Source organism: Pangasianodon hypophthalmus, chromosome 6 (assembly GCF_027358585.1).
Source record: "Pangasianodon hypophthalmus isolate fPanHyp1 chromosome 6, fPanHyp1.pri, whole genome shotgun sequence".
Classification (NCBI taxonomy): domain Eukaryota; kingdom Metazoa; phylum Chordata; class Actinopteri; order Siluriformes; family Pangasiidae; genus Pangasianodon; species Pangasianodon hypophthalmus.
The window spans coordinates 8,108,913-8,136,141 of NC_069715.1; the positions used below are offsets into that span (position 1 = coordinate 8,108,913).

The 27,229-nt window shown below is 39.7% G+C and overlaps 2 protein-coding genes across 5 annotated transcripts; one reads left to right on the forward strand and one right to left on the reverse strand.

Moving 5' to 3' along the window:
• Positions 1-200: 200 nt before the first annotated feature.
• Positions 201-19,624, forward strand: impdh1a (IMP (inosine 5'-monophosphate) dehydrogenase 1a). Of its 3 annotated transcripts, XM_026927109.3 has the most exons (17): positions 201-693; positions 1,370-1,468; positions 5,210-5,258; positions 7,247-7,348; positions 7,898-7,972; positions 8,065-8,271; positions 8,448-8,535; positions 8,641-8,840; positions 9,266-9,356; positions 10,665-10,760; positions 10,850-10,993; positions 11,094-11,238; positions 11,715-11,858; positions 12,754-12,837; positions 15,950-15,966; positions 16,867-16,938; positions 17,902-19,624. In XM_026927109.3, exons 2-17 carry the CDS (start codon positions 1,371-1,373, stop codon positions 17,970-17,972), a joined length of 1,683 nt encoding a protein of 560 aa, XP_026782910.1. In that variant the 5' UTR covers positions 201-693; position 1,370; the 3' UTR covers positions 17,973-19,624. The 3 variants fall into 3 exon arrangements, with proteins under 3 accessions (XP_026782910.1, XP_026782912.1, XP_026782915.1); XM_026927111.3 differs by lacking the exon at positions 16,867-16,938 and having other exon boundaries at positions 205-693; XM_026927114.3 differs by lacking the exons at positions 15,950-15,966; positions 16,867-16,938 and having other exon boundaries at positions 212-693.
• prrt4a (proline rich transmembrane protein 4a) lies at positions 18,623-26,907 on the reverse strand. Of its 2 annotated transcripts, none has more exons than XM_026927107.3 (4): positions 26,759-26,907; positions 24,662-25,310; positions 23,736-23,888; positions 18,623-22,925 (listed from the first exon to the last, which is right to left on the reverse strand). In XM_026927107.3, the coding sequence occupies exons 2-4, from the start codon at positions 25,221-25,223 to the stop codon at positions 21,031-21,033; spliced, it is 2,610 nt and encodes an 869-aa protein (XP_026782908.3). In that variant the 5' UTR covers positions 25,224-25,310; positions 26,759-26,907; the 3' UTR covers positions 18,623-21,030. The 2 variants fall into 2 exon arrangements, with proteins under 2 accessions (XP_026782908.3, XP_026782909.3); XM_026927108.3 differs by having other exon boundaries at positions 26,525-26,907.
• Between the last annotated feature and the right edge of the window lie 322 nt (positions 26,908-27,229).

A 27,229-nucleotide genomic window follows, 5' to 3' on the forward strand; every position in this document is an offset into this window, starting at 1 on the left:
TAAATAGTGCATGACGTTACTTTTTAGCTCTGCAATGACAGGCATGATGCTATGCTTTAAAGCAGTGTGCACATTTAGGAAAGAGGAAGTTTGTGTGTGTTTTTTTTAAAAGTTCCTGGCTGCTTTTCAGTGCACGTTCTGCTGCTTATGGCGCGCGCGCGCGCCTCCACTTCAGGGCCGCATTTTTGTGAAACGGATGCTCTCAAATACGCGCGAGCTCTTTGTGTTTCCGCGTGCGATACGTAAACGGAACACTTCCGTGTTGGAGATGAAGCAGGATGTTTGCAATATTTCATGGACATAGTCATGTTAAAAAATAAAAATGAAATAAATAAATAAATAACTCAACAGAGCCACCTACAGGCGTCGTGACGTCACCGCAGCACCATTTTCCCCCCTAACGTGGAACGAAAGATTCGAAAATTGGAGCCTCGTGCAGATGGAGCACGCGCTGCTCAGCCGTTACACATGAACAGCTAGCTAACAACGAGCTGTACTGTTCTGGGCTCTTTTTTGGCATTTAATTCATTTTTTTTTGTCTTATGAGGGCTTCATAAGCGCCCGTCATGTGAGTAACCTGAGAGGAGGGCCTTCATTTTTCCTCTTTTCGTCTTCATATTTCACCTCAGGAAGCGTTTTTACGTATCTTTGTTCAGTCTGCTGAAAACCCCACGCCGAATCTTCAATACTCGCGTAAGTGCCGTTTTAGCCTTTTAATGCTCATTTTCATATTTATTACTGCGAATGAGAAAGGAAGAGATAGCGAATGGGTTTTATCTACAGGATACTTCGGTAGAAAAGCGCAGAAAAATGGAGAAAATCAGTGGCTGAATCCCAAACGGCACTGTATCGGGTGTAGTTCGATACGTAAGGTGCTACGCAGAATACGTAAGTCGTTAATTTATAGCTATGTTACAGTGTAACAGAGTCGCGAGCCAGGCTAAATGAACCCGCAGTGCACAGGATGCATAGTGCACTTTGTAGGGTGTAGAGGCAGCGTGTAGACAATACTTTACACACCATGTGGTGCACTTATGTAAAGAGTAGAGATCCACTTGGGATTCAGTTCGTATTTGCTGTGAAAGGCAAATGGTGAGATTTGATAATGTATTAATAATAAGAATATTCATGATATGTGGATGTTTTATTTGAACATATGTTTTGTAGTTCCATGGCCTCATCAGGACTGCAAGTACAAATCCACAAACCTATAATAAAAGCATAGACTGGGACTCCAACCCCAAAATATATGTCCAGATCAGGGTTTTCCGTTCGTACATTGCTTATCTAGCAAAACTGTCCTAGTAGTGAGAATAACAGAAGTTACCTTCTCTGTTTACACATGTTTTGTGTGTGTGTGTGTTTTTAGTATGGCTGATTACCTGATCAGTGGAGGGACTGGTTATGTACCAGAAGATGGTCTCACTGCCCAGCAGCTCTTTGCTATAGGAGATGGCCTCACATACAAGTAAGTCGTCACTCACACTGCAACTAAGGAGCCAAGGAACTAAGTTCAGCCTTGACCTAGAACATAGGTTCCTAACCCTGATCCTGGAGTACCTCATGTCCTGAACACACCTGATTCAACTAATCAGCTGATTAACAGCTGTTCCTGAGTTGAAGTGGGAGAAATCACTAAAATGTCCGAGACCAAGGTTGGGAAGCTGTGAGGTATGTCAGGTATTCTGTGATCCAGTTCCAGCTCTGCTCCAACCACACCTTATACGGTTACTGAAGTAATTAAAAAGGCCTCTAAAAGTTGGAGCAGGACAAACTTGAAACACCTGTCTTACACTTAAAATAAATAAATAAATAAATAAAAAAGCTTAATGAATTTACCTAATTCAAATGCACGCATAGGTTCCACATGATTGAATTGAGATACATTAACACAATTTATTTTCGGACATCTAATATGATTCGCACTGTGCGCTCTCACCTGAACTGCGAATCAAACCCACGTCGATGGCATTCTGCTGCAGCTACATTTCCACGGTGCTATTCTACCCCTCATGAGATAATTCCTCACTCTACATAGTTCAGTCTAGTGATTAGAAACCTGTTTAAATTAAGTTTAGTATAAGCACTGAAATCCTGTTTTGATAAGAAACTCACTATTTTTATGCAAACTATATGTACTTTGTTCTCTTAAATCTGCCTGACCACATATTCCATTTTTTTTCAGTGTGTATATAAAGCTCAGATTAAAGGTTATTTATAAATAAGAGCACAAACCCTATAAGGTTTCAAGTGTGCTAGAATCAGTCAGACTTAGGGCAGCATTTCCTCATGACTGAATGTTACCTAATGAAGAAAGTTTTTACTTATTTATTTTTGTCTGCGTGTTTGAGGTTGGGTGTTAACAGAATAGGATTGTTAACAATTTGACATGGTCCTGATTTTCTTCGAACCTGTATGTCAGTTCTAACATGTTGAGGAGCAGCCTTATTCAGCGTAAACGAGATCAGATATAAATGCATATATATAAATACAGAACCTTGTGCACATGATCACTAAATATATATATCAGATGATTACTCAATCACGGTCATGTAATTGCTGTTGCGAGCCCCCAAATTAATTAAATTTAGTCTAAATGCCCATGATTTGACGTGGGTAAACATTTTAATTAAAGCGTTAGCATGGGGATGGGCGATGTGTTGCCATTGCCTTTTATAATATAATTAGGAAGACTGATGCTCATATTGGTCTGTTCTAAAGACAGATTGAACCACGGCTATTTAAATTAAGTTACGCGCCTGGTTTCTTTAGACGAGCAGGCTTCCGTACCATTTGCATTAGCCAATGACTGATATATATCGAGACTCAGAACTGTGAAACTCTGTTCATGGTTTCAAGTCTCAATATATGAGCCATTTTCAGGCAAAATAGAAGAGCACAGCATTCTCAAATAAATAAATCTCACTAAACTAATCAAGTTCACATGTGTGTTCAGAGAATCAAATTAGCCCATTTGGGCTGATCATGATTAGTAAATCTGGCATCCGCTATTTTTATTTTGGATTTGTCAAGTGATGTACGAAGAACAAGGCCCTGCTCTGCACGTTTTAGTGCTTTTCCCTGCTCTAAAACATGACTGTCTTACTCACCAGCTAATTAAATATCCTGACCTAGGTTGAACTTGGTGTGTTAAAACAAATTTGTGATTTTAGTATCAGACCATTTTTGCAATGTTGGGCGCAGGTTTCTTCACATTCCAGGAGCTATTAATAAATCTACTCAGAGGAGAAGCTCCGGTATCTGTGTTGGCTCAGGATCTGTAAACTGAAGGAAAAAACAAATGATGTGGTTTAACCAAGTAAGACAAGGAGGTGCCTCTACCTGCCTTTCAGTTGTATTTCTGAGCGGTTTCTGGGTTTGGCCTAAGCGAGAGCACTGTACTTTTAGTTTTAAACAGTTTACTTCTCAAACCTTAACTAAAGGTAATCTCCTAAATACACTCACAAACACTTATATTTTCTCATGAAAAATTCTGCTCATTGGAAAATTTTTATAGCTCTATAGATGTATGTAAGAGGGACATGATGAGTAGTTTCAAAGAGAAGAGTGTGTAAACAGCTACTGTTTTTTATAGACCACCACTTCTCAGGACATCTGTCAGGGAGATGGCTTTGAGCTCTATGGCAACCTTGAGACTGTATCCATAGAAACAGAGAAACAGACAGAGAAGCGAGATGAGAGAGGGATGTTGATAGAAAGATAGTAGGAAAGAAGGTCGTTGCCTCTCTTTTCTTACCTTTTAAACAGTAATAGCACAAAGCGCTATCTCTGATGATATCAGCTGCGATTAACTTATTAGTAAAGTAGTGGTTTCAGTTTATGTCCACAATCTGGATGTGATCTCTTAATGCGCTCTAATGGAGGCTGTATCTGCATTTCACTCTCAGACTCTCAACTATAGCACGGCGTGTGTTTTAGAGAGGGTGAGAGAGACTGTCTTTTACTTACACTCACTTATATATAATTTGTCATCAGGGTCATGAGATTACTAATGGTGACCTTTGGCTGCCTTTGTGTCCGTCTCATCCTCTTAGAGACTGCTGTTACGCCAATGCCACTGTCAAATCTGTGCGATGTTACAAAGTGAAAAACATTGCAGGACGTTTCTTGGCACCACACTTTTTATTATTCATAAACACATACTTGGTGACATAAGTTCAAATTCACTAAAGGTAAGTTACAGAGACATTCACAAGTACTTATATACAACCATTATATACTTTTACTACTTTTTAATGGATGCCGTATTGTTCTAGACCACCGTTTTAGATTTTATTGCAGTAAAATATGATTTTAAAAATGCTCAATATAATCTCTCAATTATTAGTAAAATTAAAATTATTAGTAATATAAACTTCACATGGAAAACGACATGCAAAATAAGAAATGGAAGGGGTGTGACAGTTGCTCAAGTCACCTTTTCTTTCCCATTTACAAATGCCAGGCATTTTAATTAACCGGTTTATTTCCTCTCTTGTCTCCATTAAAATAAACCAAACATTTCTGTAATTTCATTAAAGCAGCGTTTCTCAGCTGACAGATCATGGGTAAAGAGTTGGCTGAATCTGCGTGTTCTCCATCAAAAAGCAAGCTTTTATTAAACTTTCAACAGTACACTTTTTTATTTTAAAAGGTTAGCAGCCTACAACCTGCACCTCTGATGTGTCATTGGATGCTCTGAGCCTTGGCCTTCAGTTAGGATTAAATTAGCCTAATAAAATACATACAGTCACACACAGCTGGTTGTTACGGCAGGACAAGTTTCTCAACATGACTTAAATGAAAATGAGTAGGACTGGAATAAATTTTCCCATGTTACTGCAGAGCACTACAGCTGGTGAACTGCCGAAAAATTAGTGCACAGTGTTTAATATTATTACTTACTGTTAATTTGCTTTTGGGTTGTGACTCATTGATACAGAGGTTTCGAATGTCGGTCCTGAAACAAGACCAGCTGCAAGCAAGTCTAATTTTGTAATTTTTTTTTTGGTTTTGCTCCATTTTTAGAATTACTGAACATAAGCAAAGTGTTAGCCTTGTGCTGATAAATGGTAGCTGTAGGAACAGCACTCATCACACACTCATATTGTTATTTAAATCATCTAAAGATAATGGTGCATGTACTCTATGTCTGTCTCTTTACCATTTTCTCTAATTAACTTTTCTTTGTCTGATGTCTTTGGCTCAGTGATTTCCTCATCCTGCCTGGTTTCATCGACTTCACCTCGGATGAAGTGGTGAGTATCTCTGCATGAAAACAGCTCAGCATCAGTCATTGATCTTTCCCTTAAGTGTATGTCCTCATTTAGCATGCCACATTTAATAACGATTTACTGAGTGGGAACTTTTCTAATTAAATTGTGAGGCTGAAAGGCTCCTGCACACGCACCGAGACGGAACAGCTGTGTCAGTCGCCGTGTACTTTGGAAGCAAACTGAAGCAGGGAGTGGAGTGTAAGATAAACAGCTGGTTAAGGGACAGCCGATAGGGGTGAAGGAGAGCAAATGAGATGTGCAAATGAGAGGCTCAGGTGGAGCCAGCATCCCAGGTGCATAGGGCATGTTCTCACAAGCAGGGTGGCACATGCGCATGTGTGTATATGTGAGTGTTTGTATACACGTGGTGGGGTGAGAGAGGGGAAGAATGAAACTGAGGAAAAAATGCCTTTATATTTAGTAGATAATTGGTTTTGAATGTTTTATAGTTCCTGTTCATTGCAAAGATGCTTTATAAGATATTAAACCAGGCGTAACTCAGGCTGAGCTGGTGCTGAGCTGTTTATGATTGTTCAGTAATAATTTGATGATGAATTTAGTCAAGCATTTACAGAGTGTCTATGTGGTGTGTATGTATGCGTGTATTCTCTGGAGGGAGGAATTGGGAGAGAGAGGGGAAGGTGTTTTCTTGTCTCCTACCACAGGGATATTAAATGAGTGCATGTTGAGCCAGATAGTGAAAAACACCTGTGTTTGTGTTTTGTGTGGACACTTTTTAGCTGGAGTAATGCTAGTAATGCGATAAAGCCTTGTGTATGTATGCACATGCAATCTGAAACAAGATCTCAGACAAAAATAGGGGTCAATAACACTAGCCACCTGGTCTGCAATGGAATTAAACGTTCATACAATGCAATAATGTCGTTATCAGTACATCTGCTTACTTTGCATGTTCAACCTGACAACATGACAGTGCACTTGTTAAAGTAACCCTGAACATGTTATTTTAAAGCCTTAAAAATAAATGGTGCTAAACAATATATTGATAAATAAAATTGCTAAAATAATAAAATAAATAACTAAATAAAATAACCCTATCCCAAGCAACCTGCCAAATATAGAATGCAAATTACCTCCATAAAGAGTACAAGGTTTTATGAAAATACAGAATGTGCAAATTAGAAAGCTCCCTCTGCTAATGCAGTTCAAACCTGACCAATAGCAGAGCCTCATTCTTACTTAAAGCCAAGGGGCCAGACTGAGGGCCCTGTATGTCTGAACCTCAGACTGACTCATAAGAAAAATTATAAGAAAAGACATTTGTTCACTAAAATCAAAGAATCTTCGCAAGTCTGTTATTGATGCATGTTTACCAAAATCATTTACTGCAATTGTACAAATGTACTTTATTTATTGTAGGTAACCAGCTAGTTAACTGCTAGTGAGGAAGTTCATATTAGGAACATAGTAAGGAACAGGTATACATATAGGACTATAGGTACTATAGGATGCTACTATTTATTTAATAGTAATCAGTCCTATGTGTAATGATTTTGTTCATTAGTTTATGAAACTTATGCATGACAATTATAATACTCTTAATTTGCATATTGAAAAAAATTGTTTAAAATCCTTTTTTGTGACCTCACAAACTGAATATATGCACAGTTTTTTTTAATAGACACTACTAAGTAGACTATGCTGTTTTCAAAATCTCCCTGCATATTTCAAGGGAACTGTGTTTGTCTGGTTTAATTATCTTATTAAATATATTGATATTGAATAAATATTAATACAACAACTATTTCACATTTCCTCCTCTTGGTATATGTAATGAAAACCCTACTCGAGATCATTTCTAATCAACATCCAGCTCTTTTCTCTGTGAAACGTACAGTCAAGTTGGCCACATCCATATGAATATTACACTGTAGAATATTTTCGTAGCACCGTGTAGCCTTTTCTTATCAATACATGATACTCATGTTTGGTTTTATGTCGTCATTAAGGATCTGACCTCGGCCCTGACCCGGAAGATAACCTTGAAGACGCCACTTATTTCATCTCCCATGGACACTGTGACCGAGTCATCCATGGCCATCGCTATGGCAGTGAGTATCCCACACAGCCACAAACATGCACCCTGGTCCATTCTGAAGTGACAAAGTCTATGCAAGGCAAGTTGAGATTTCTTGCACTGTTTCATATTGAATGCAAAAATGGCCACTAGCTAACCTATTAATGTCGGTCAAGTTCAAGTATAAAACATTACATTTAAAAATATTAAATTGTGACTTATATTGCATAAAACAGCTGAAAGTAGTGCTGCAGCAAATAAGATCTTTGATTTGTGTTTATCGCTAGTTCAGGTAACAGCACGTAGCTTGTGCATTTGTACTTAATTGTCCCTGCAAATTTACAAAGCCGTATTAAATGAACAGAAACTCTAACTGAAGTTGGTGGCAGCTTTATGAAATGTTTGCTACTTAGTCCATCTGTTCAATATCAGCTTTGAACAATGATTTGTTCCTAATGGTTCTCACTGTGAAGGGTGTAGCCTTCAGAGGAAGCAGGGTATAGTCATGGTCACTTGAGAATAGATCACAGCCAAAATGTAATATGGCTCTTGGCCTTAACCTGTTTTCTGATTCATATGTTAGCTCATGGGTGGAATCGGCATCATCCATCACAACTGCACACCGGAGTTCCAAGCAAATGAAGTTCGGAAAGTTAAGGTGAATCTTAGACTTTAACTTAATCGTGACTTTCCTGATACACTTACTAATGAGCTGTCTAATCATTAAAATGTTGAATGTGATTATGGCAGAAATTTGAGCAGGGCTTTATCACAGATCCAGTAGTGATGAGCCCTCGGCACACGGTTGGCGATGTGTTCGAGGCCAAGGTACGGCACGGCTTCTCCGGCATCCCTGTAACCGAAACCGGTAAAATGGGCAGCAAGCTGGTGGGAATTGTCACATCACGAGACATTGATTTCCTGTCAGAGAAAGACTATGACAGGCCATTGGAGGAGGTTTGTAAACAAATACCAGTACAGTGCTATACAAAGAGTATGTTAATTCATATTGACTGTTATTATATTATCCCTGAATTTCTAGCTCCTTAAGGTCTAGTTTGTAGGGAGATTACTTTATGCAAAGCCTTTTAAATGTATTAAAACTGTGAGTGATTGTGATTTGAATCTGCCAGGCGATGACTAAGCGAGATGATTTAGTGGTTGCGCCAGCAGGAGTTACTCTGAAAGAGGCCAACGACATACTGCAGCGCAGCAAGAAAGGTCTGCTTCCTTGTGTTTTCTTGTAAAGTGCTTGCAGTAGTGGTGTTCATTTTTTGTCCTTCACTGATCCTGATCCTCACTGATGGAGAGTTTTGTTGTTGACAGGTAAACTGCCCATAGTGAATGACAGTGATGAACTGGTGGCCATAATTGCTCGCACTGATCTGAAGAAGAACAGAGAGTACCCTCTGGCCTCTAAAGATTCACGTAAACAGCTGCTCTGTGGCGCCGCAATCGGCACTCGTGAGGATGACAAATACCGACTGGACCTGCTCATGCAGGCTGGAGTGGACGTGGTGGTCCTGGTACGTCTCTGAGAGGGGCGAGAGGAAGGGGTTAGGCAGCACACATGACTCTATTGCCTATTTTCTGGACTTTTCACTCTTTGATTCTGTTGAAAGTTGAACATAGTATAAATTTTGTATATTTTTAGTCCATTTTTAAAAGCTGGTATATTCAGCTTCTAATCTACATTGAAGTTGTAAATTTATTTGAGCTTCTAGAACTCTATTCTTTATAAGACACTGATTGAAAAAGCACCATTTGTAATCTTTAATGTACCAAATATTTATATCTTTTAGTTATATACATATATATATACACACACACACACACACACACACATTTTTTTTTCCCCCTGGAATATTCTTTTTTCCCTCCTTTTTTTTTTTTTTTTTTTGGGTAAGGTGTTGTATACTCCATGGCTGATGTCTCTGTGTTTGCCTTTCAGGACTCATCTCAGGGAAACTCTGTGTTTCAAATCAGCATGATCAACTACATTAAACAGAAGTACCCTGAGCTACAGGTGGTGGGAGGAAATGGTGGGTCAAAAAGTTTTGATTGATTGTTTTCTCTTTTCTGCTGCTTAGATTCAAGTCAAATCCAAAACTTGTACTGGAAGCCATAATTTGTCTATATTTAATAATAAATTGCTCTGTGTGGCTCCAAGGGGTCTCAAACTGTTCAGTGTAATGTTGCGCGCACGTGTGTGTGTGTGTGTGTGTGTGTGTGTGTGTGTGTGTGTGTGTATAGTTAGGTTTGGAACTATTTGGACAATGACAGAGTTTTTTGTGATTTTTGCCTTTATACACCACCACAATGGATTTGAAAAAAAAAAAACAATCAAGATGTGATCGAAGTGTAGACTTTCAGCTTTATTTTAAGAGGTTCCACAAAAATATAGCATTTACTATTTAGGAATTACAGCCATTTTAAACAAAGTACCTTCTACATTATCAAGTCGACACAAAGACCATTTTAGATTCCCTAACATTAGTTTTCCAGCACAAAATTAAATGTTACAGAAAAATGTTTGTATGTCAGTAAAGAAAGCAGCATATTACATAAGAGACCTCTTTTCAGACAAAAAACATAATGAAGACTGCTGAGTTTTGCTGAAAAATTAGAAGCATGTGTGACCATCAATGTTTTCAGAAGAACTGTGGCTGCTTCTGCAAGATGCTCAGTAAAACTGACCAGCTAAATTCCTTATAAACTGCACAAACTGTACCTGAGACTACTATTTTTTTTTAAATCAGAGTGTTGTCACACCAAATATTGACTTTGTTTCATTTATTACTGTTTATATATATATATATATATATATATACACACACACACACACACATATATGTATTTATATATAAATATAATATAAATAATATTATGTTATGTATATCATATATCCATGGACTCCCTTATGGACACAGCACAAATTTATTTCTTGAACTTAATCTGGGTATTCAACTATTTGGCACATTAGAGCAAACATGTACAATGGTTTACTTCATCAAATAATTATTCCTTTTTGTTTCTAAACTTGCCACGCAGAGAGCTCAAAACAGTCACACTGTGTTAAAGTGTGCATTCAAAACATTTCCCATCGCAAGAGCACTTTATCTAGTTGTATGAAAATGGCAAATACATTTTGAGATTATTTATACTTGTTTTTAGATTCTTGATGACATTATTATAGCTGTAATTCTGATTAGTTTTTCCGATTAAATTCCCTGAGATATTTAGCGTGACTTTAAAAGAAGATTGAGGCAGCTGATAATTATTGTTTGATTTGTTTTATTTATGACTCAATGTTTTAATTATTACACACCTTTTTTTCTCCATTTCTGTAGTTGTGACAGCTGCACAGGCGAAGAATCTGATCGACGCAGGTGTGGATGCTCTCAGAGTGGGCATGGGCTGTGGATCCATCTGCATCACACAGGAAGGTGTGTAAGAGATCATAATATGTTTGATGAATACATACATTAATGTATGTACACATGATAGATTTGTTAAAGTGTGTTTTTGCCTTCAGTGATGGCGTGTGGGAGACCCCAAGGCACCTCTGTGTATAAAGTGGCGGAGTACGCCCGCCGTTTCGGAGTGCCAGTAATTGCAGACGGTGGCATTCAGACAGTTGGACATGTTGTGAAGGCTCTCGCTTTGGGAGCGTCCACAGGTAGCCGTCACGGGCTGATCAGACCTGTAATGTAAACATTCTGCTTATACGTTTCTCTACTGTGCCATTTCTCTTACCTGTTTGTTCTGTTTTGTTGTAGTGATGATGGGCTCCTTGCTTGCGGCAACCACAGAAGCTCCTGGTGAGTATTTTTTCTCAGACGGTGTAAGACTGAAGAAGTACCGTGGTATGGGCTCTTTGGACGCCATGGAGAAAAACAGCGGCAGCCAAAAACGCTATTTCAGGTATATGTCTTAATATGTCCAAACACACATATGCTCTCATAATTACCCAGGCTATTTCTTTACATTATATAGCGATTGTAGCATGTTTTATTTATAACTCATCTTAATCTCATTATTAGTAATATTGGGGTACACAATATTTATAGATCTTAGCCTCTTCTCAGGCTTGATGGCAAACATGTGGAGAGGAAATGTCAGGAAATAGTCACCTTTATACCTCTTATTTAAAACATCCAGTTATCTTTTTACACTTCTATTTCCCCTTGTTACAAAATAATCTAACCATAATGTTATATGTAGTATGATTTGTCATATTTATTTACAGTTTAGCTTGGCATATAATGGAGGGGGAAATGACTCGTAATATCATTGCATTTTTTTATCAAAAACATAAAATGTCTCTTTAACCTGTTGAAATTTTGCTGTCCTCTTTGCATAGCTGAATGTTTGTATTTCTGTGTTTGTGTGTGTTACAGTGAAGGTGATAAGGTGAAGGTAGCTCAGGGAGTATCGGGCTCAGTTCAGGATAAAGGCTCCATCCATAAATTCGTGCCATACCTCATTGCTGGAATCCAACATGGCTGCCAGGATATTGGTGCAAAGAGCCTGTCCATCCTACGGTAAGACTATTGCTCATGTAATCTTTTAGAGCACTGGTGAATAGTAAGCATTGTGGGAATGACAGGCTCTACAGATTTCAGGCTTGGTGACTAGAATTAGGTGGTTTATTATTGTAATCTCTACCCAGTATTAGTGGTTTGAGAGGCACAGTCTCCTCAGTACATACGCAGTAAAGGGGAAATTAGAAGACAGTACTAATTGCTCCTTGATCTTATTTGAGGTTCTAGAAACACCACCAAAACTTGCCAGTTGAAGACGGGAAACCTGATGTGGTCTTCTGTTGTTGTAGCCCATCTGCCTTGACGTTTGGTGGAGATGCTTTTCAGCCCACCACGGTTGTAAAGAGAGTTTTTTGAGTTATCGTAGCCTTCCTGTCAGCTCAAACCAGTCTGGCCATTCTCCTCTAACCGCTCTTCTCTTTTGCAGCCAGGAACCCCTGTAACTGTAAAATTAATTCCACCAACCCCCTCAGTCCAGATTTATTTTATGAACCTAAACCAACTATTCAGATATGTTTCATGATATATTTAAATTTGTACATTAATATTCAGGCTGTTTATTAGAGCCAAAGCACTTTATTCCTGGATGTTTGACTTAACAGGACACATTAGTTGATGTTATTTGTAGGCCTACTTGTTTTTGAGTTATTGAGCTTTGGGTTAAACCCTTTCAATTCAATTGAACAATCAAACTGGCTAATAACTATAAGAGCTCAGTCATAAATATAACAGCTTTATGATCATGGTGGGTTGTGATTTCAACCACTGTAACAAAATATAAAAATCATGGTCTGCTAGCCTAGCGGGTCATCGGACCCCACTTTGAGAACCACTAATCTAAAGGTTTTACAAAACGTGTCTGTAATGTCTGTAATATTTTCTGTGTTATGTGTAGCTCTATGATGTACTCTGGAGAGCTGAAGTTTGAGAAGAGGACCATGTCTGCTCAGGTGGAGGGTGGCGTCCATGGCCTGCACTCGTAAGTCTCTGCCCACTCTGTCCACTTCCACTCGGGCCATCTGAGCCGTCAGTCACCCTGTCTCTGTGGCTCTTTCTCAGTGCCCCTTATGCAATGCTGCCGTGCTCAGTGACTGCTCCAGCAGCTGTCAGGCAGAGCCTCAGAGAGCGCTCAGGACACACAGGTGCTGAGACTGACAAATAGCCTGTATCTCTTGTTTCTCACGCTTTGTGGACCACTTTCACACACACAGCGATAAGTCACTCCACTGACTCCCACTGACACCAAGCCCTCTTTTGTGGTGTTTATCTTTAACTTCGACAAGAGAAACTCAAACGGTTCCCTTAATTTATTCGTTGTTAATCTGAATATTTCACAGAGACTTTAGAATCGTAATGCAGTTAATAAGAAACGCTTGTCTTTGCTGATGCCTCTACTATCTCACCCTAACCCTTCTTGTTCTCTTCACTAGTTGAAGCTTGAATCTTCAAATCACCAGAGTTTGCATCAGTATAATTGCAAAATCTGTTTTAAAGTATCCAATCTATCTTCATTTAATCACAATTAACTTGAAATACATACAATATTACAGTGAAAGAAAACATAAAACTTATAGGCCTGTGAGAAAATACATGAATCCTTGTCTTTAATCAGAGAATATTACTGTGTGTCAAAACATCTACTTTAAGCTAGTTATATTTGAAAATGAATTTATCCCAGGTCAAAAGCAGCGCCATATTTCCAAGTTCATGACATTGGTTATACCTGCCCCTTCTTTTGCTAGTCACAGAGTCAAGCATTGATTAAACTAAATTAAACTATTAAACTAAAATCTAAGCAGCAAATCGTCAGACTTGTAATATTAGCAGAAGTCCTCAGACATGCACTTCCGACTGCAAGACTCAGTAAACATAAAATCGTTGTAAGACTTCGAATATATTTTTTGCTCATTTATTGATCATCATAGAAACATTTTGTCAGCATTGAGTGGCATTTTATAGGCCCCTGACAGTGGGGGGAAAAATGCCTTGAAATGTGACATGAATGCAGAATGAAAGCTGCCGCTCGTCTGTCTTAGTGATGGACCTAAAAAAAGTTTAAAATATGTTTTATAATAAAATATACACTATGGCCAAAAGTTTGTGGACACCTGACCTTCACACTTTTAGATTTAGTACTGCTTTGCAGTAACCTCCACTCTTCTGGGAAGGCTTTCCATTAGATTTTGGAGCTTGGCTGTGAGGACCTGTCCATTCAGCCATAAGAGCATTGAGGTGAGACACTGATGTCAGACAAGGAGGACTGGGATGCAGTTAGCGTTCAAGTTCATCTCAAAGGTGTTCAGTGGGGTTGAGGTCAGGGCTCTGTGCAGGATACTCGAGTTCTTCCACTCCAGCCTTGGCAAACCTTGTTCGTGGACTTTTACTTTCTGCACAGGGGCATTGTCACCTGGAACAGGTTTGGACCACTTAGTTCCAATGAGGGGAAATTGTAATGCTACAGCATACAATGACATCTGGACAAAGACATTTGGGGAAGGCCCAAATGTGGGAGTGATAGTAAGATGTACATAATCTTTTGGCCCTATAGTGTAACTGTAGCATGCTAAATATAAGCTCTTGTTTCTATGTTCTCTTTTGCTTTAATGGAAATAGACCCAACAACCTTTTCCCATCCTTGGGGATCCTGCTTGTCCCAGGTGGGATTGTAAATAGTAAATGGAGAGATTGTTACAGAGACCAAAAATTTTCTCTAACATTTTTATTTCATCTGTTACTCTCAACTCAAATTGACCTGAATATAATCTGTGTAATATACATATATTTTTTGTGTTCATTGGTGGAATTGAGCCAAAAATGTTTGTCTGCTTTTTTTTTTTGTAGTAGTACTAAATCGGCCTTCTCCTGCTATGTTCATGCTGCCACCAACCAGTTGTAAAGCTAAAGGTTAAACCTGATGTCCTTTGAACTGCTTCTGATTGTGTATTCAGTTATATTCTCGATGTTTGAATATAAGACAACAGGCATATTGGAGTTCTTTACAGTTGACTTCAGTTATTTGTTACAAACAAATGGTCTATTAACATGATAACTTGTGTGCAACAGTACAGGAAATAACATCTCTTGAACCTGAAAAGTTACCACATATTTAATATTATGGCCATTTTAGTGATTTTGACCGGACAAATCAGTTTTAAATGGCTATTTAAACACAGTTACAGACCTGCCAACCTTTACGCACTTTGTGTAAGAACTACACATTTTATCACTGGAGCTTGTCCCCCGACACCCCGCTGAATAAAATAGCAGATGACGCGATCCACATGTGAATCTGTAATGATTGCACAGCTGTTCTGAAGTCATCAATATTAACTAACCCACTGGAAGCCCCTCCCCCTTCTCCCCATCTGACATTTGTAATCTCTCGTCTTATCATTTTCTTGGTTGAAAGATGCAGCATTCTCGCTTTCTGTCAGGCTAAATGGAGAATGTTTTGGGTTGATTAATGTGAAATAAAATCTATCAACGTTTAACGTTAGTTAACTATATTTATTAGGGATGCTACTGAAACATTTTGTCCAAAAATAGTAAATAAAAATGGCACGTTTTCACCTGTGTCAAATTTCACACTTAACAAATAACTTTAATGGTTATGATCATTAGAAAATGATTACACACCCTGGTCAGCAACCAACAAGTATTTTCGGGGGGAAAAAAGCTGCCGCTCATCTATTTTAGTTAAGATTTTAATTAAATGCTGTACATAACATCTTTCTTTTCCTTCCAGAGTAGTGAAAAATGAAGTAAACTTTTCTACTATAAATATTTCTTCTTTCCAGCATGTAACCTTTTCTACTGTTCACATTTTCACTAAAAAGGATGAGCAGCAGCATCCCGAGCATCCCAAACTCCTCCCCAAAAACTGTATATTATTCCTCTTTGGGGTTGGCAGGTCTGTTTCCAGTACCAGTTTGTCTGGATTTTTCTTAAAGCCTTTACTTAAATATCAGACACTCAGCAATCCCCTCTTAGTTCATACAGTCCTCCCAAAACACTTTATCTTTTCCCTCATATCTTCTTATGGAATGATGTGAAATTCTCTTCTTCTCCTCTCTTTTATGCACTCATCGTAGATATACTTTTGTGCCATGTAAGTACTCAGTCCTCATGTCTGTGTTTTTTATGTAAATCATGGTGGAGGGGATTGTGAGTTGTAGGATCTTTAGTGAAAACTTAAGTTTACTTTTTTTCTCCCTTGAGGTCACTTTCTCTGTTTAATTTCTAGATGCTCTTAACATCCTTTTGCAGCTCATAAGCCCTGTATCTACTCTATATGCAAACTATAAGAAAACAAAGGCATAGTGGGTCAAAAATGCCGAATGTGCTGACACTGAGTATGACCTACCAGATTACATCTACCTATATTCATGTTTGCATTTTTGGCTGATCTATACCTTTAAGTTTCACGTAGAGATAGGGCTGAATGAGGATATTGGGGAAATTTCGAAATCTGAATGATATTGTTTTATTGATTGCGATTTAAGTTGTGATTATTTTCTAGCAGTTAACTGTGTTTCCCGCTGAAATGTATGATGGGGCTTTGGGGGTGTTGAAGGTCAATGGTGTTAGGGCCTATATATCTGACTCTCATCTGTCACTACACCCAGCTCACTTACTGTCTCCTGGAACTAACAATACCACTTAAAACGTTTAGCTCCATTTCCTGCAGTTGTAATTTCCCATCAAATTAATATTGACATCATAATTATTGGGTTTACTGTTTGTGCATGAACGCTAGCAAGACATATTCAGCTTTTGTTTAATGAATTTCTAAATCGAAATATATAATTGATGCAGATTGTCTCAAACAATTAAACACTCCTTCTGTTTGTACTGAGGTAAATCTAGGAGGCAGAGCTTCCAATCATTATATAATCTACATGAAATCCTAAATATAAGCATGCTACATTAGAAAAATCATACATCTTACTCAAGAGTAAAAACCACTGATAAAAAAAAACCCTGCAAATTTATCAGTAACTTTTTCTAGATTGCGGTTTTCAGCCCCTGATAAAGAGGAGAGCGAGTTGTGAGAGGCTCCTCGCTAATCTCTTGAGCACAGGTGAGTTAAAAATAGTCTGATGAGGCTGAAAGGAATTCTTCCAAACTTTCATCACATCAGTTAATTATTAAATAACTCAGTCTTAGCATAAGCAATACTGTATTCCAGGACACTGTCCTCTTCATTGGTCATGGTTGGTCATGGTTGGTCATGGTTATATTCTCCGCTATGGCCACAGAACGTGTGCAGATTATGAGGGTCACTAGCTCAGCCCAAGCTTATTTGGTAATTAACGTCCAAGCTAACAGTTAAAGAGAAGCTTTGTCAGGTCTCCTTGCTTCATCTCTCTCATTAGTTTATGTTGCTACTGCTGTGCCCTTCCCCTCTCTCTCACTGCTCACCCTGATGTAAGCAATTTAGGGAAAGAAAAAAAAAAATCGGAGTAATATACTTGGGTGCTTGTCAGTGTACTCTGACCAGTGCCCAGGTATCAGCTATGTGTGGGCAACACTAATCAAGCTCCACGTCGTCTGCATCAAACATCTAACGTATAAATACAACCTTTTCTTACTCCTATGTGAAGAAAATCAGTTAAACTATGCAGCTGTCAACACCAGTCAGTCTAACTCCAGCCAGATGTGTGGTTATAGCAGGAAAACAGCTGACATGGAGCCACGGCTGAGCTGTGTGGTATCAGGGTAGTCGTCGTTGATGTGTTGTCATGTACACAACATTGTGTTTGGCCACTTCTGATTGGTCGAACTCCTCTACAGGCATTTTACATGGTTGAAAGCCTGTAATGGGGACAATGTTTCAAACTGATATCAGTTAAATAAAAAAGGTTTTTCAGCCCTACCTGAAGGAGAGAAACATATATATATAATGTGTCATATTTGTTTTGCTATTACAGACAGCAGGATCATGGTGGATGATTTAAAGTTTAAAATGGACATTTTTGAATCACTGATACATGCTTGCTGTCCTTGCATTGAATGTTAATGACACACTTTGTCTCTCACATAGTTACGAGAAGCGGTTATACTGAGGGTGGCAGCAGAGGCCATACGACCCTAGCTGTGACCAAACACAACTGATTCATCTGATCTCTCCTACATTCCTCCTCTCCTCCCTTCTTCCTCCTGGTCATCCTCCTCTGAAGAAACAATGGTGTGTTTTTCCTGACCAGGTGTGTTCAGCAGCAGATGTGCAGGTATCCTGCACTCTACCTTCGTAACACAGACGTGGACATTGCTGTGTACTGTTGTGTGAAAACAACTGGCTTTTTAGTTTTTTTGTGTGTGTCTTTGTTTGCATTTTCTCCTCATATGACAATCCTCTTATGCCCTATGTATCTTTGTCCTCACAGGATAGTGTAACTCTCATTGCTTTTCAACTTGTTTCAACTTGTGGTCAATGTAACCAAAATTCTTCATGTTAAATGTCTTCTCTGTGGGCCTACTAGCAATAAGCTTTAATACTGTGCACCCGACTGGTATTTTGGTCACTATAAGGGTACTGGGCATAAAAATGAGAATGGCATATAGAATATGATGTTTATATATGAAGTTAATGTACACATTTCACAAACTTGGTTCAAGTAGCTTTTTAGGTTCTCCTGTTAGCAGGCTTAGACTATGGAACCAGAAGCTAAGGGATAGCCTTAAGTTAAAATCAGAGATCCTTTCCACCTGCACGCCTTACAAATGAAAGTGAAGTATAGAATTACCATGCTACACCAGTGATGCTCTATGATTGGAATTTATTTTTGCATTTTAATTCAGTATCTACACACGTACTTTCTTGGCCAAATGAAATATCACTTATGGATACAACAATACAATAATGATTTACAAGCAAATTTACTAAGTGGTTGCAGTTGTGGTAGTGCTGCCTTGTAATGGAAACACTTAAGCGTTAAACTTTCCAGTGTGGGTGACTTTGATCTGAGTAGAACAACATTTGTCATCTGTGTGTCAAAGTTTGTAACATAATGCTATATCACTGCACAGTTTCCATTTCCTGGAAGAGTCACAGCTCCTTTGGGGTTTGGATAATAATATAAGAAAAATGTTAGTCGTGTACACTTACACTACACAAGTGTATTACCAAATGTGATTGTGTATGCTATACAGTGAATATTAGACTTAATTCATTCCCAGGAAAACTGTAATGTATGAAGGTGTCACCTCCATTTGTGTGGATGTGTGTTGCTGTCTTTTTGCCTGAGTCATTGTTTGAATTTAGAGTGTATAAAATAGGTTTACTTTACAGGTCCTCTTATTTCCTCTGCGATTGCTGGCAAGTCAGACAGTTCCCTAAATTTGTACAGAGTCTTTTGGACAAAAGAAACTGCTCAAAGAAATCTATTTTATTATAGTCCTTTATTATGTTCAATGTTACTGTCTTATTTTTGACAATATTCTTCTGTAAAGCAGCTCACTAAAGTGAGGACCTGAAGATCTCATGTAGGCTGAATGGGTTACTACAAGACCACAGTTTATCTGACACAGAATGATGTCAGAGCATCTCAAACAATTATATCTCTGTGCTATAGCTATGTGAAGCACAATTAGAGCTAAAAACAGTGCCGGTTGGGGTGTATGACCTCTAGGCAGAGTTAATGAATACTGACTTTGACAGGCTTTTGCTACTCATGTATTACTGTTGTACAGGAGTACTGCCCAAAGCTGTGCACTCAGCCATGATGTGCAAAAGGGTCACATTAATAAAGATGGTTATGATCCGAGAGCCTCTCTCATCATTTTTTTATTTAAATATCACCACTAGGTGGCTGTATTGGCTTTTAGTGCGTAGACTGTTTCTACAGCTTATGCTTGGTGCATTGCAATAGTATCACAAAATGGGATGGATCATGATGACATGATGGTCTCAAATCCTGAAATGGATCATGGGTTCAACAAGTTTAGGTAAAGATTTGTTGCGAATTTCCAACATCCAACCATCTTTTCACTCCCTCACTTTATTTATTCATTTATTTATTCATCCATCCATTAATTCATTATAAAATAGAGGCATGGTGCTAACAGCCAAGCTTATCATTTTCATAGACTTCTTATCTATAAAAACACAGATGTATAAGTGAAGTTCTGACTTGTGCTACTCTACCCAGTACAACAACGAAAGGAATTAAAGCTACAGTGAAGAAGATAAAATTTATCTTTTGTCTCGCATATTTGCTTAAGGGAGGAAATAAGAGCCTAAAATTGTACAACTACTTCCCCCACACATGCACTGACTGGTGTTGCTATATTGGTATTTTTTAACTTTATCAACTTAGTCATTTTTGTCAACTTAGTCTTCTCTTAAAAATCTCTTTTCTTACAAGTAAATATTACAAGTAAAGCCACACGTGAGCACAAGCCACTCTCAACTCTCATCCTGTTAAAAATAAAGTGCTAAATGTAGACATATTGCTGCTGGAGAAAAAGCCCTTCCTTCCTTGACATTTAAATGTTGCCAACATGTATACTGTATGTATGCTTATTTTTTCCCATTTTAATAGTACTTTGTCAGTAATGTTGCATATCAGTTGTATTAACAAAACAAACTAATTGTCCAAACAGTGACAGTACCTTTAACTTGAACATATTTCCATGTGCAACATTATAGGAAGTTACATTGCTAGAGCAAAATCCATATATCCATCAAAATCAACTCAAAACTTTTTTTGAAGGCATTAAGCTTTTCTGTATTGAATAATAAATTGTTTGATGTGTCGCATCTAGAAAAAGGTTGTTGGACGACTGAAAAAGGCACAGAAGCACTTTTCCTCTCATCAAGAAATCTAGATTCTGTGAAATTGTGGAAATTAAACCCTCTACCAATTCCCTTTCTCCTGGTACATTTTATGGTGCCATAAAAAAGTTATGTGTCCAATACTAACTCAGATTTTATATTTTCAATTCTCCCATTTTCTTAAAGGTATGCAGGTACTGCAGTGACATTTTCCAAACAGTCTGCAAACTTGATTTAAGTTATTAGTTCTTACAAATTGCAGTAGATAAGTGGTCCATCTCCAGCAGAATTCCGTTTGAAAGATTAGGTCTCATGCACTCAGACGATCTATAGACGTCTATAGACGATCTCCACTCTCAGAGCTACTCCACTCAGTGCTGATGTGTGTCCCATTAACTACAGTTCGATAGTGTCACTGCAGACACTAAGGGCATCTATCTGTCTGCAGACGCTGATGAATTCAGCTTGTACAGCCAGTTCATCAGCTTGTGTGCGAATGTGTTGCTGATCATACAAATGCTCTCTTGAAGAAATGGAGCCCAGAGCCCTGTATTGCTTCTGAGAGTAGCGCCCAGAGCCAAAACCAGTATAAAAAGGTGCCTGACCTCCATGACTTCTAGTTCCTCCACGTAAGGAGCTGAAGTTGGAGGCCTTCCATGCTGCGCTGCTCCGTAGTACAGGTGGTGACGGTGCAGAAGGCAAATCCACATCCCCACATGATGCAGTGCGATAGAGGGATGCTTCTGCAGGTATTCCTCTGCATGGCTGGCCATCTGGAGGCCCCCGTGTGCTGAGGGACAGCCTGGAGGAGCTGAACAGGCTGCGATGGAACAGAACCTCACTGTTTAGAGCCTCATCAATGCTTCGCCGCAAGTCAATCGGAGATGGAGGCCTCAGATCTACTGTAGAATCACAGTCCAGGCTGATGAAAGAAGAATGGGAGACCAAAAGTCCATTTTTAGGAAGTTGTGCAGGGGCAAGCTGAGGGCTGCTGGGATAGTTAAGGTCCAGGCCTTCTGGTTCTCCAAGGGGCAGTTCTGCTAGGGTATAAAGTGGCACAATCTCACTCTCATGCTGTGACATGCTTTCATGCAGTGTCTCTCCAGTCTTCTTGGTCCAGCCACCTGACAGGATTTGGGGTTTGGTGATCACTGTGTTCCTGGTGGATGTCCTGTCAAACCATGAGTTCCAGCGACTTAGTTTGGGGCGAGCTACTCCACAGCAGAGGAGAGGGTGTGTGAGGATGAGAGCTAGAGTGAGACAAACGCATGCCTCACATACTCTGCAGCTCAGCTGGAATACCCACCAGGGCCAGGGCATGAGCCCCATCCTGCCATTAGTCAGTCCCAGTGCATGCAGAATGGCATAGAGCCTGAGTCCTGCACAAGCCAAGAGGAAAAGTGCTGAAAACAGTCCCATTCCAGCTGCCCGCTCCCACACGCCTGCCTCACTGAGGGGGCATTGGCTGGCCTGGCATGCCAGGCGATCAGGGGAATTCTCCCTCAGCCTGTAGATGTGCTTGGCCTCAACACGGGCACAGCAGTACAGCAGCAGGTATGAAGTGGAGAGGAGACACGAGAGAAGCAGGAAGACTGCAGGGGGCAGCAGAGAAACGACAGGGAAGGAAGGGAAAATCCATAATATTCCAACTGTGCCCATAACTGTGGCCATGTGAAGCAGCATGAGCGCGGCCAGCAAGCAAATACACCGCCGCAGTGCATTCTGGGAGAGAAGCTGTGGGGAAAGCAGCACAAGCAGCATGCCAAATGCTCCGGTTAAACATGGGTAGCCGGCTTCATGTAGGAGCCGTGCCCAAGCCACAGGGAGGCGCTCTCTTTGCCCATAGGGGTCATAGATGAGCCAGAAAGCCCGGCTTGAGCCAATAAGCAGCTGCAGGAGATGCAGAAGGGTGAAGTTGGCACAACCAGATGGCTGGCACAGAGGGAGGCACAATAAGCTTAGCGCAGACAATACAGCCACGAGAGAGAACACACAACCCAGCCCGTATACCTGCAGCTCCCATGCCAGGCCCCACGTTGCCGTTGCAGCATTCCAGTCTGAAAATAATGGCACCAAAAGAGGTGGGGTCATTATTATAGAAGGAGGTGGGGTCATATTCCCAGGAGGGGGCACTGGGGAAGCAGGAGTCAGGGCACTGGAGAGGTTGTCAGGGAGACCAAGGCTCCAGAGAGGGTTGGAGGAGTTGCAGACCCCCATGGTGTCAATATTGCAGTCAGGCTGGGAGGAGGATTCACTGAAGTCATCATTCCAGTCATCAAGTGAAAGCAAGCCTGAACATACAGAAAAGGTATATTTAGAAACTTTTTCACTTCTCCGTCTCTAGGAACTGCATAATAGACTTCTGATATGAGTACTGCACTCAACCTGGTTATACACAAGTATATGATGCACTGCATGAAATATAAGGTAGAGCAAATTGAACACCCTCCAGTTATAAATCATATGTTGACCATACCACAAAAGAAAAAGGTGATTCATATCAAAAACTAAAAGACAAAGTAGAATGTCCCAAGGCAATCATCAGCATCATGAGAAAACAGTCCCTTGAGCTGAAAGAAGTAAAACATCAGCTGTGGTAATTAGCTGACCTATTTTACAGTGAGGGATGTGGAAGTAGGACTGAATTAAATAGGTCATGCAGTCTCTCTCACACACACGGTGCAGATTAGGAGTCGTTGACCTTGGTGCTGCTCCCATTTGTGTAACTATTTAAAAACCAGGAAGTGGCACACTCTAAGCAGTTACATCACTTATATGCATATCTTAGATAATTAATAAGCAAATTCAAATTGACTAGAAACCAGCTTCATCCTAATTGATTGGCCATGCTTTGTAAAATGGGGGTTGAAAAAAAAAAAAAAAAAACACACAGTCTAAGGACTGTATAATAATTTTATATTGATTATTATTGATTATATCTACCGCATCAATCGCATTACTGGATGCCTAGAGGCCAACCGTATGAATTGGCATTATTCCTTAAGTTAAAGATGGACTCCATGGTGTCTTTCTCCTCGATCTGTCTACCGTGTCCCAGCCATTCAGGCACTGGTGTAATCAGAGTGAGTGTTTAGAATTACCTGGAATAAGAGTGCTTGCTGTCCATCCTGGAGTCGGTCTGGATGTCTCCTCTTTTAAGGAACCCAGACTATCGTTTTTCTCATACGGACCTTCATGCACTTTGTCCAAGCCAGGACTTGTCCGACTGGGCATAGAGTCTAATTTCAAACTGTCTGTATAAAGGCAGCACTAGATTAGCAATCTCCACTTAATCAACTGGGCACATCAGATTTTTTTTTCTGACCCATTTTAAGCACAGGTGAATAAAAATAGCTTCAAATGAAATATAATTTTATCTGTATTTAATATGGACCAAAAAAATCTAGAACAAAATGGTGTTCACAAACATCATTAAATCATGTCATTATTAAATCAGGACAATAGATCAATCTAAAAAGAACAGATTGTTGTCTTCAGCTATCTGTTAATCCTAAATATTTACTGAGATGTAACGGAAATTAAAATGAGTGGAGAGAGAAGCGTGTCTTAGTGAAGCATGGGCTACCCCCCTCCCTCCCCACTCGCTGAGATGGATGTCCCTTGTGCGCCTCCAGAATACTGATTGTACACTGCGGCTTGTGAGACCATGACATACTATGCTACTACAGTGTACTGAAAGCAGATTGAAGATACTGGAGGCAAAGCAGGCAAATCAGAGTGTCTTTTATTAAGAGATGGTTTGTAATAATGAGATATTTGCCATATTTTAGCACATATCAGGCTTAGGGGTTGTTTGTAAAAATCAAAAGGCAGCTATCTAATGCCAGTAGTAGTTTACCAGTTAAGGCTCTGGGCTACTGAATGGAAAGTTCAAAATCCAGCACTACTTTCCTACCATTGCATAGGGCTAGAGCAAGATCTTTAGCATGCTTGCATTGTATCCTCTTTGAATCGTAAGCCACTTTGGATAAAAGCATCTGCTAAATGAATAAATATAAAGGTTTACCTCTAGGTGAAATGGTACCAAGGGGAGGTGGCCTCCTGGTGAGCTCCTCTACCATTCTTCTGTCATCCTGTAGAGTTGTCAGTAGGTCTGTTTGCTTCTGTTTCAGACTTGTGTCATCTGATCTTTGAGCAGTCGCTTTTGACTCCCCCAGTACCCAGGCATCACTAAGCCTCATTTCAGGTCTCCTTTGGTCAGGAGATGTTGTATTTACTGGAGCTTTGAATACCTTGCTCTGGACCTGGGAGGCTGGATGGGGATATGACCCCAGTGTTGCTAATAAGGTGGTTAGTGAGGAATGGCCAGTGTCACCATGAGTAGCTGACCAAGAGTTTCGTGTTTTTGTTCGAGTAGTCAGTGGTGGAGTAGTGGCTTTCGTACTGGCTCTTGATCTCTGGCTGCTCCACAGTAAGCTGCCAGAAGGATGGACTTCTTTGTGCTCTTTAACAGGGCTTGTCTGTGTCCATGCTTGGCCTCCTCCATCTCCGGTCATGTATGCAGCATGTAGACCGCTGAGCAAAGTAAGACTGAGAATGAGTATGAATCTTGCACTATGAGGGATCATGCTTGCAATCCTCTTGAAGAAATCACAGCTAACACTGTGTCCTGTTGTACTCCATCTCAGGTCTGCAATACTCTTCTGGCACTAAACCTGAAATGAATAAGGAGTTAAAAAACAAAGTTGAAAAATACTCCAGTGTTTCCAACCAAAATCTCTATCTACTGTATCTGCCGTGATTGGGCAATTAATGTAAGCAAGACTATCGACTATTCCCTGTACTGAGAAAATAAGAGAAAACCTGTTGACCCAGAACTCACTTATAATGGATGTCTAAGGGCAGTTTTTGAGGCACTTAAGAATTTCTGTGAATGATTTATATGTAAATCAAGCCCTAAATTTGCATAATTTGTCCTGAAACTATGTTTTAAGAGCAAATAATTTGTCAATACACCTGCATTGCTCTGGTGCACAAGTTCCCAGCACTGGTCTTGGAGTACTCCCGATCCTGCATATTTTTGTGTTTCCTATCCTGCTCTAACACACTCACTTCAACTCAGGAAGGGCTGATAATTAGCTGATTAGTTGAATTAGCAGGGAAAATACAGAAACATGCAGGACAGGGAACTCTAGGACCAAGGCCAGGTTGTGTTTAAAACATGGATAAAACTACATCAGAAAATAACAGCTTTAGTTGGAGATTTTTGTCATGTCTGTCTCAATTTAAGACCTTCATAAGTCTAAAAGTTATAGTATTGAATTCATATTTTGTAATCACACATTTTAAACATTTATTGATGGAATTCAACAACTGCCCTTAGACTACCATTATAATTATATTTTGAATATTGAGAAAAAGGTTTCTTTTTCTTTTCTCAGAACAGAGAAACTTGTTGAAATTATTAATTATTGCCATTGCACATACACGACGAGGAATATTCCTTGAAAAATACTGGCATATTCCTTTAATTTACTCTTTAAACACATAGCTGTCTGCTCCGGTTGGTTTATATTCTGGTCAGTTTATATTCCTCCTGGCATTGCTCTCTCGCAGCTTGCCCCAGTTTGCAGTACTGTTTTATCGTAATGGAGCTGTCCTTGAGATCTCTAAATCACTGGATCTGTGCTGAAGTTCCAATCCCAAGTCCTATCAATCCTCATCAATCTTTCCCTATAAACATTGATTAGTCATGTGAATTGGGCTTTCCACTCCATCCCAATCAGGACTATTGATTGATCCTCAAAAGCGGATGCACATAAAAGCAAAGCTACAGTACCTGATTCTTATGAAAATAAAATGTGGATATTAGAAATAAAATGCCAGCTCTCCTATCTGAGTGTAGAGTGTTTCAGTAGAAACCTCAAACCTCAGTTTCTCCTTGTCTCCTTCAAATCCTCTTGCCCCCATTTTCTGATCATCGTCTCTTCTCTGAATGCAGCCTCATTCTCTGGATGATGTATGGTTATGTTTAGGTGGTCCACATGACCAAGCACTGGACATATTTCTTGGCAGCTGCATTCAGTGATGTACATTCTCTAACCCAGCAGCAATTAAAGACACATGCACATAAGATTTGTTAAAGCTAAAGAAAGGGGCTCACCCCAGGAAGGATGGAGATGAAAATAGGAGTAATCCCTTAGCCGCTGCTGAAAAGCTGTCCCTGTCTCTGTCGGTTCCTGCGCATGTGTGTGAGTTTTAGTACACTCGCTCCTGCTCTGTTCCCCACACACACTCACACACACCCCATCTCTGCCTCAGCTTCTCTCTCAGAAACACACACTGCCTGACACACCCCCTATCTGACTGCACTTCCCCCAACGCTCTAACGCTGTATGTGTCTGATCTCTCTCCAATTGTGTTGATCCAAGCTCCTCTGTCTGTCTCTCTTTGCCAAGAGTGGATTAGCTCTGCTAGGTGTTTGACTTCCCCTCGTCTTACTTCACTGAACAAACTGCAAAATAGGAAGGCAAGACCTCTCTCTACACAAAAGATCACATTCACAAGGGAATACTTTTCTTTCCCCATATGCATGCAAATGAAACCTTTCTTCAGGCTATGTTCAATTTCAGTT